Here is a 10,000-nt window from a genome sequence, read left to right as displayed (position 1 = left end):
TCCCAGGTCTTTCTCTGCCTCTATGGTGGATAGTGGAGTATTTCCCATGTGGTATTGGTGTGCTGGATATCCCTTCACTGGTAGCCTGGTAACATAAACTCCCAGGTCTTTCTCTGCCTCTATGGTGGATAGTGGAGTGTTTCCCATGTGGTATTGGTGTGCTGGATATCCCTTCACTGCTAGCCTGGTAACATACACTCCCAGGTCTTTCTCTGCCTCTGTGGTGGATAGTGGAGTATTTCCCATGTGGTATTGGTGTGCTGGATATCCCTTCACTGGTAGCCTGGTAACATAAACTCCCAGGTCTTTCTCTGCCTCTGTGGTGGATAGTGGAGTATTTCCCATGTGGTATTGGTGTGCTGGATATCCCTTCACTGGTAGCCTGGTAACATAAACTCCCAGGTCTTTCTCTGCCTCTGTGGTGGATAGTGGAGTATTTCCCATGTGGTATTGGTGTGCTGGATATCCCTTCACTGGTAGCCTGGTAACATACACTCCCAGATCTTTCTCTGCCTCTGTGGTGGATAGTGGAGTATTTCCCATGTGGTATTGGTGTGCTGGATATCCCTTCACTGGTAGCCTGGTAACATACACTCCCAGGTCTTTCTCTGCCTCTATGGTGGATAGTGGAGTAATTTCCCATGTGGTATTGGTACATGAGTATATTTTCTTCACTGAAATATAGCAACCACTTTTTGATCCATTCCTGTAGCTTGGTGATGTCTTGTTGGAAATCCGCAGTCAGGGGGTTAACGTCCCCACTATAGCCCCGAGAAGGATCATCTGTTCAGCATCTTACGGGCGTGTCTGAAGGATGCACGTCACGCCTCTCACTCAAGCAGGCTGCCTCGTTATATCATGCCCTGAGGTTGAATAGGATTGATCTATTGGGTGTATTCCTGTATCTGTCGCTTCATCCGGGTCTTTATTCCTTCTCCCCCTCCTCCACCGTTACCAGATTATCGTACTCAGAGTCTCGTATTCACCGGTGCCTGAGCCATAGCTATTCCCCCCCCCCCCCCCCCAGAGAAAAAACTACCAATAATTAACCATTTTAACGTTAACTATATATGAAGGCAGTTATTGGATCGAGGAGGCAGTTTTTGTTTTGGAAATCGGCAAACATATTCGGCTGTGTACGATAATCTAGCAACGTTACCCTTCTCCTTCCTCCTCCTCCTCCTCCTCCTCCTCGTCAAGTTCTTTTATCTTGTACTTTATACTTTTATCTCTCCCTTCGTTCAGCTCTTTCCTCCTCCTCCTCCTCCTCCTTCATCCATCTCCTCCTCCTCCTCTTCCACTCCTTCCCTCTCCTCTCCCCTCTTCTTCCACCTCTTCTCTCACCTCCTCCTCCTCCTCCCCCTCCACCACCTCTTCTTCCTATTGCCCCTCCTCCTCCTCCTCTTCTTCCTCCAACAACCCTCCTCCTCCTCCTCCTCCACCCCTTTCCTTCTCAACCCTCTTCCACCCCTTCCCTCTCCTCTCCTCTCTTCTACCATCTCTTTCCTAACCTCCTCCTCCTCGACCTCCACTACCTCCTCTTCCTGTTGCCTCTCCTCCTCCTCCTCCTCCTCTTCCTCCAACAACCCTCCTCTCACCTCCTCTTCCTCTTCCTCCTCCTCTTCTCTTTATTCACCCTCCTTCCATTTTCTTTCCTTTCTTCTTCCTTTCTTAATAATCCTCCCCTTACTTCCCCTCCTCCTTTCCTCTCTCCTCCTCCTCCTCCTCCTCCTCCTCCACCCCATCCCTCTCCCTCCCCCCTCCTATCCCCACCCCTTACTTCCCCTTCTCTTTTTCTCCCTTCTCCTCCTCCTCCTCCACTTCATCCCTCTCCCTCCACCCTCCTCCCCCCTCCTATCCACATCACTTACTTCCACACGCTTGAGATGTTAGCGTCCTTGATGTTGGAGACGATGGCCTCCATGACGAAGAAGGTGATGTAGTTGTACCAGGTCATCTTGGAACCCACAGAGTCGTCCGCGTCGTTCACTCCATTCCTGTGTGTGTAGGGGAGAGGGTGGGGGGGGGCGTGAGGGTCAGAGTGGTAGGGAAGTTGAATAGGTTTAGCACATGTGGTGGTGGTGGTAAGGCGGCTTGAGTGGAAGAGGGAGAGAGAGAGGTGGAGGAAGGAGAGGAGGAGGAGGATGTAAGGGATGAAAGGCAAGTATATGGAAAGTTAGATGCTGGAGATAGATAGATAAATAGAGAGATAGAGATAGATAGATAGATAGATAGATAGAGATAGAGAGAGAGAGAGAGAGAGAGAGAGAGAGAGAGAGAGAGAGAGAGAGAGAGAGAGAGAGAGAGAGAGAGAGAGAGAGAGAGAGAGTGTGTGTGTGTGTGTGTGTGTGTGTGTGTGTGTGTGTGTGTGTGTGTGTGTGTGTGTGTGTGTGTGTGTGTGTGTGTGTGTGTGTGTGTGTGTGTGTGTGTGTGTGTGTTATGACAAAAGTGATAGACAAATAATATTAATAATAATAATAATAATAATAATAACAATAATAATAATAATAATAATAATAATAATAATAATAATAATAATAATAATAATAATAATAATAATAATAATAACAATAATAATAATAATAATAATAATAATAATAATAATAATAATAATAATAATAATAATAATAATAATAATAATAATAATAATAATAATAATAATAATAATAATAATAATAACAATAATAATAATAATAACAATAATAATAATAATAATAATAATAATAATAATAATAATAATAATAATAATAATAATAATAATAATAATAATAATAATAATAATAATAATAATAATAATAATAATAATAATAATAATAATAATAATAATAATAATAATAATAATAACAATAATAATAATAATAATAATAATAATAATAATAATAATAATAATAATAATAATAATAATAATAATAATAATAATAATAATAATAATAATAATAATAATAATAATAATAATAATAATAATAATAATAATAATAATAATAATAATAATAATAATAATAATAATAATAATAATAATAATAATAATAATAATAATAATAATAATAATAATAATAATAATAATAATAATAATAATAATAATAATAATAATAATAATAATAATAATAATAATAATAATAATAATAATAATAATAATAATAATAATAATAATAATAATAATAATAATAATAATAATAATAATAATAATAATAATAATAATAATAATAATAATAATAATAATAATAATAATAATAATAATAATAATAATAATAATAATAATAATAATAATAATAATAATAATAATAATAATAATAATAATAATAATAATAATAATAATAATAATAATAATAATAATAATAATAATAATAATAATAATAATAATAATAATAATAATAATAATAATAATAATAATAATAATAATAATAACAATAATAATAATAATAATAATAATAATAATAATAATAATAATAATAATAATAATAATAATAATAATAATAATAATAATAATAATAATAATAATAATAATAATAATAATAATAATAATAATAATAACAATAATAATAATAATAATAATAATAATAATAATAATAATAATAATAATAATAATAATAATAATAATAATAATAATAATAATAATAATAATAATAATAATAATAATAATAATAATAACAATAATAATAATAATAATAATAATAATAATAATAATAATAATAATAATAATAATAATAATAATAATAATAATAATAATAATAATAATAACAATAATAATAACAATAATAATAATAATAATAATAATAATAATAATAATAATAATAATAATAATAATAATAATAATAATAATAATAATAATAATAATAATAATAATAATAATAATAATAATAATAATAATAATAATAATAATAATAATAATAATAATAATAATAATAATAATAATAATAATAATAATAATAATAATAATAATAATAATAATAATAATAATAATAATAATAATAATAATAATAATAATAATAATAATAATAATAATAATAATAATAATAATAATAATAATAATAATAATAATAATAATAATAATAATAATAATAATAATAATAATAATAATAATAATAATAATAATAATAATAATAATAATAATAATAATAATAATAATAATGATAACAATGATAATGATAACAATGACAGGTGATAGCTTGTAGCAGCAGCTGTTGGCTCTTGAGTTGGTAATAAGTGTCATTTCTTAATACGGGAGAGCTTTAGATAAACCTTAATCTGCTTCTCGCCTCATTGAACTCCACGGACTTCCCCTTCAATTCCTTCCTTCTCGGCCTATTTGCGTCACACTCTTACTAACAGAGGAAAAAAGAATGTTTCGTTTAGTCGGCGCAACATCTGTGGTCATATGCCGGAGAGAGACAGAAGGGGAAGGAATTACAAGAGAAGGGAAAAAGTTGGAAAGTTTCGTTTAGTCGGCGCAACATCTGTGGTCATATGCCGGAGAGAGACAGAAGGGGAAGGATTTATAGGAGAAAGGAACAGATCCCAGGAGACGGGACACAACCCCCGATTAATACCTGGTACCCATTCACTGCTGGGTGGACAGGGGCGTAGGGTATCGGAAAAGCCGCCCAATTTCTTCCACTTCCCCGTTGAGAAATACTCGCTGTTTTCTACTTGTAAGTCAATCTCTCACCCACGCAGTCAGACTGTCTCCTACCCGACCCGCTGATTCAAGGAGTCGCTCGTGTGGAAAATTTGTTAAGACTTTCTGGAACTCTATAGTCTGTTCAGAGCATGAAGTCGGTTCAGGGTGGGGCTGGTATCGTCGTTTACCTTTAGCCATACTGCCAAATCAACCTTCGTACATGCGTCTCTCTCTCTTATTATCAATTCATGTGCTATTTGAAAGTGATATTTTATATATTCTGTATATAGTAAAGGAAGCTCCATAGATAGATGAATAAAATCCTTGGATGTGTGATTATCCCAGTCTGTATATATACCTTGGAAGAAGTGCAATGAATTTGTTGAGAAAGAACGTTTACGTATATTTGAAACCTTGCCTGAAATCATGTTGTCTTGAGAAGGAGGAGGAAGGAGAATAAGCGAACGAATAGGTCAAGAGGAAGGAAAGATGAGAGGGAAGCGGCAGGTTGAGGTAAGAGGAGAGGACTAAAAAGTGTAGTGCCGTGTGGGAGAGTCGGTGCTGGGGAGGGGCAAAGTATGGAGGGAAGGAGGGCGGCGGGAAGGGAAAAGATGAGGCGGCGGAGGAAGAGGAAAAAACACAAGAAGGAAGAGGTGGAGCTAATCTCTTTTTTCCACCGTAAGAGTAGAGAGAATGAAGTCGCCAGAGAGGGCACAAAGAGGGTCTAACACTCCTCCTTATCAGATATAGTCTCAAAGGCGTCTAGATTAGTCTTGTTTTCCACCGTAAGAGTAGACGGAGAATGGAGTCGCCAGAGAGGGCACAAAGAGCGTCTAGTTCTCCTCATTAGATATAGTTTCAAAAGCGTGATGATGCTCCCTTTTGACAGAACCGAAGTTACATAAAGGACGAAAACACACAATGGGCTTATCCAGATCGGTATCGTAGGTGCTTTCGGTTCTCACACCAACTATTCCTAAAGTCCAAAAAGGAGGTCAGTCGGGTTCTAATGGGTGTTTTTTCTTGGTTCATAGTACAGAAGAAGGGTCGAACTACTAGAAGGGTCTAAAAGCTATCCATGGAGAGCCCCAAAACTCCCTACGAAAGCCTTGTTAAGAATGCGAACTTGGGCGCCTAATAGGTTGGTATTTTAAGACACTTTTGCTTCTAACATTAACAATTTCTAAAGGTTAAAGAGGGGGTCAGTCGGGTTCTAGTGAGTGTTTCTTCAGGTTCACGGTACAGAGGAAGGGGTCAGGGGGTCATAAAACTACAAACTAATCCTGGAAATGCCCACAATGAAAGCCTCTGAAAGCCTGTGTTGGAAGAGAGGAATGTGTTTTAAAACGAAAAGTGTTGAAGAGTATATTATTTCCCTTCTTCTCACATTAAACAATTTCTAAAGGTTAAAGAGGGGGTCAGTCGGTTTCTAGTGAGGTTTCCTTACAGAGGAAGGGTCAAACTAACACCAGGGTCATAAAACTACTCCTGGAAATGCCCACAACTCCTACGAAAGCCTTGTCAAATATGTGAACTTGGAAGGCGAAATGTTTTAAAATTCGACCCTAAGTGTTTAAGAAAAAGGACCTGTAGAGAGTTTACGAGAGCCAGGGAGGGAGAGTGAAACAGGACGCCAAGGGATGAGTTTGAGTATTAGGATGAAATAGCCGAAGGGGTGGAGACGTACAGGTAGGAAGGACGGATTAACGGATCAGTAAACAAGAAAACAAAAGGTAAAAGGAAGCTGAGAAAAACAATAGACACAGATTATGAAAACTTGAGACCATGAAAACACATAAAAAGAGAAAACAAGGTAAAAGTAGGCTACGAAAACAATATAGACACAGAGAACTTGAGACCATGGGAACAATTAGACAGAAAATATACTTAGAAAACAAGGGACAGACAGATTATGAAAACTTGAGGACAATCGGATAGGAGAGAGAGAAGTTGCTGAGCCAATTAATTTTTTTCCTTAACCCGGTAGCAGCGACGGGCCAAATTTGCGGCTTTACCGTGTACCAGCGATGGGCCAAATTTCTGCCATGATATAAACCTCCCAAAATAGATGATGCATAAACTGATCACAAATGTGTTGATATATATTATGAAATGGTTTGCGTGAGTGATGATTCTTTCTCATTATTTTTCTTAGAGGGGCCTTTAACCTAACCTAACCTAACCTAACCTAAGAAACATGACCCCCGCTGCTACCGGGTTAATGGTGACAAGGGTTTTGGGAATGGCGGAGGAAAGAAAGGGAAAGGAAAGAGAAGACAAGGAAAAATAAGAGAAGAGGAGAGGGAGACGAGAGGGAGAAGAGAATAAGTGCAGCCTTTAAGAGTTCAAAACAGAAGAGATATAAAAAAAGTTCAAGGGAGAAGACAAAAAAAAGTTCAAGGCAAAAAGAGACAGAAATTCAGAGCGTAGAGACGGGAAAGTTCAAGGCAAAAAGACACACTGATTCAGAGCATAGAGACGGTTAATCTCAAGGCAAAAAGACACACTGATTCAGAGCGTAGAGACGGTAAAGTTCAAGGCAAAAAGACACACAAATTCAGAGCATGGAGACGGTAAAGTTCAAGGCAAAAAGACACACAAATTCAGAGCGTAGAGACGGTAAAGTTCAAGGCAAAATAAAACACAAATTCAGAGCATGGAGACGGTAAAGTTCAAGGCAAAATAAAACACAAATTCAGAGCGTAGAGACGGTAAAGTTCAAGGCAAAAAGACACACAAATTCAGAGCATGGAGACGGTAAAGTTCAAGGCAAAAAGACACACAAATTCAGAGCATGGAGACGGTAAAGTTCAAGGCAAAAAGACACAAATTCAGAGCATGGAGACGGTAAAGTTCAAGGCAAAAAGACACACAAATTCAGAGCATGGAGACGGTAAAGTTCAAGGCAAAAAGACACACAAATTCAGAGCGTAGAGACGGTAAAGTTCAAGGCAAAAAGACACACAAATTCAGAGCGTAGAGACGGTAAAGTTCAAGGCAAAAAGACACACAAATTCAGAGCATGGAGACGGTAAAGTTCAAGGCAAAAAGACACACAAATTCAGAGCATGGAGACGGTAAAGTTCAAGGCAAAAAGACACACAAATTCAGAGCATGGAGACGGTAAAGTTCAAGGCAAAAAAAAACACAAATTCAGAGCATGGAGACGGTAAAGTTCAAGGCAAAATAAAACACAAATTCAGAGCATGGAGACGGTAAAGTTCAAGGCAAAATAAAACACAAATTCAGAGCGTAGAGACGGTAAAGTTCAAGGCAAAAAGACACACAAATTCAGAGCATAGAGACGGTAAAGTTCAAGGCAAAAAGACACACAAATTCAGAGCGTAGAGACGGTAAAGTTCAAGGCAAAAAGACACAAATTCAGAGCGTAGAGACGGTAAAGTTCAAGGCAAAAAGACACACAAATTCAGAGCGTAGAGACGGTAAAGTTCAAGGCAAAAAAACACACAAATTCAGAGCGTAGAGACGGTAAAGTTCAAGGCAAAAAAAAACACAAATTCAGAGCGTAGAGACGGTAAGGTTCAAGGCAAAAAGACACACAAATTCAGAGCGTAGAGACGGTAAAGTTCAAGGCAAAAATACACACAAATTCAGAGCGTAGAGACGGTAAAGTTCAAGGCAAAAAGACACACAAATTCAGAGCGTAGAGACGGTAAAGTTCAAGGCAAAAAGATACACAGATTCAGAGCGTAGAGACGGTAAAGTTCAAGGCAAAAAGACACACAAATTCAGAGCGTAGAGACGGTAAAGTTCAAGGCAAAAAGACACACAGATTCAGAGCAGCAGAGACGGTAAAGTTCAAGGCAAAAATACACACAAATTCAGAGCAGCAGAGACGGTAAAGTTCAAGGCAAAAAGACACACAGATTCAGAGCAGCAGAGACGGTAAAGTTCAAGGCAAAAAGACACACAAATTCAGAGCGTAGAGACGGTAAGGTTCAAGGCAAAAATACACACAAATTCAGAGCAGCAGAGACGGTAAAGTTCAAGGCAAAAAGACACACAAATTCAGAGCGTAGAGACGGTAAAGTTCAAGGCAAAAAGACACACAAATTCAGAGCGTAGAGACGGTAAAGTTCAAGGCAAAAAGACACACAAATTCAGAGCGTAGAGACGGTAAAGTTCAAGGCAAAAAGACACAAATTCAGAGCGTAGAGACGGTAAAGTTCAAGGCAAAAAGACACACAAATTCAGAGCGTAGAGACGGTAAAGTTCAAGGCAAAAAGACACACAGATTCAGAGCGTAGAGACGGTAAAGTTCAAGGCAAAAAGACACACAAATTCAGAGCGTAGAGACGGTAAAGTTCAAGGCAAAAAAAAAAAAAACAAATTCAGAGCGTAGAGACGGTAAAGTTCAAGGCAAAAAGACACACAAATTCAGAGCAGCAGAGACGGTAAAGTTCAAGGCAAAAATACACACAAATTCAGAGCAGCAGAGACGGTAAAGTTCAAGGCAAAAATACACACAAATTCAGAGCAGCAGAGACGGTAAAGTTCAAGGCAAAAAGACACACAGATTCAGAGCAGCGGAGACGGTAAAGTTCAAGGCAAAAAGACACACAAATTCAGAGCGTAGAGACGGTAAAGTTCAAGGCAAAAAGACACACAAATTCAGAGCGTAGAGACGGTAAAGTTCAAGGCAAAAAGACACACAAATTCAGAGCGTAGAGACGGTAAAGTTCAAGGCAAAAAGACACACAAATTCAGAGCGTAGAGACGGTAAGGTTCAAGGCAAAAAGACACACAAATTCAGAGCGTAGAGACGGTAAAGTTCAAGGCAAAAAGACACACAAATTCAGAGCGTAGAGACGGTAAAGTTCAAGGCAAAAAGACACACAAATTCAGAGCGTAGAGACGGTAAGGTTCAAGGCAAAAAGACACACAGATTCAGAGCAGTAGAGACGGGAAAGTTCAAGGCAAAAAGACACACAGATTCAGAGCAGTAGAGACGGGAAAGTTCAAGGCAAAAAGACACACAGATTCAGAGCAGCAGAGACGGTAAAGTTCAAGGCAAAGAGACACACAAATTCAGAGCGTAGAGACGGTAAGGTTCAATGCAAAAATACACACAAATTCAGAGCAGCAGAGACGGTAAAGTTCAAGGCAAAAAGATACACAGATTCAGAGCGTAGAGACGGTAAAGTTCAAGGCAAAAAGACACACAAATTCAGAGCGTAGAGACGGTAAAGTTCAAGGCAAAAAGACACACAAATTCAGAGCGTAGAGACGGTAAAGTTCAAGGCAAAAAGACACACAAATTCAGAGCGTAGAGACGGTAAAGTTCAAGGCAAAAAGACACACAAATTCAGAGCAGTAGAGACGGGAAAGTTCAAGGCACCAGAAGAGACCTTAAGAGTTCAA

General features: G+C 37.1%; 1 protein-coding gene across 1 annotated transcript in view; it reads right to left on the bottom strand.

Annotated features, from left to right (window-relative positions):
• Window positions 1–10,000, bottom strand: part of LOC126981318 (uncharacterized) — a 66,095-nt gene that overhangs the window by 39,227 nt on the left and 16,868 nt on the right. The window contains exon 7 of the mRNA XM_050832259.1: window positions 1,872–1,997. Within this exon, the coding sequence (XP_050688216.1) occupies window positions 1,872–1,997 (126 nt within the window). The remainder of the gene's footprint in view (window positions 1–1,871; window positions 1,998–10,000) is intronic.

Source organism: Eriocheir sinensis, chromosome 47 (genome assembly GCF_024679095.1).
Source record: "Eriocheir sinensis breed Jianghai 21 chromosome 47, ASM2467909v1, whole genome shotgun sequence".
In the NCBI taxonomy this organism is placed as follows: Eukaryota; Metazoa; Arthropoda; class Malacostraca; order Decapoda; family Varunidae; genus Eriocheir; species Eriocheir sinensis.
The sequence above is the reverse complement of the archived record's forward strand: the minus strand, read 5'-3'. Positions and strand labels throughout refer to the sequence as shown.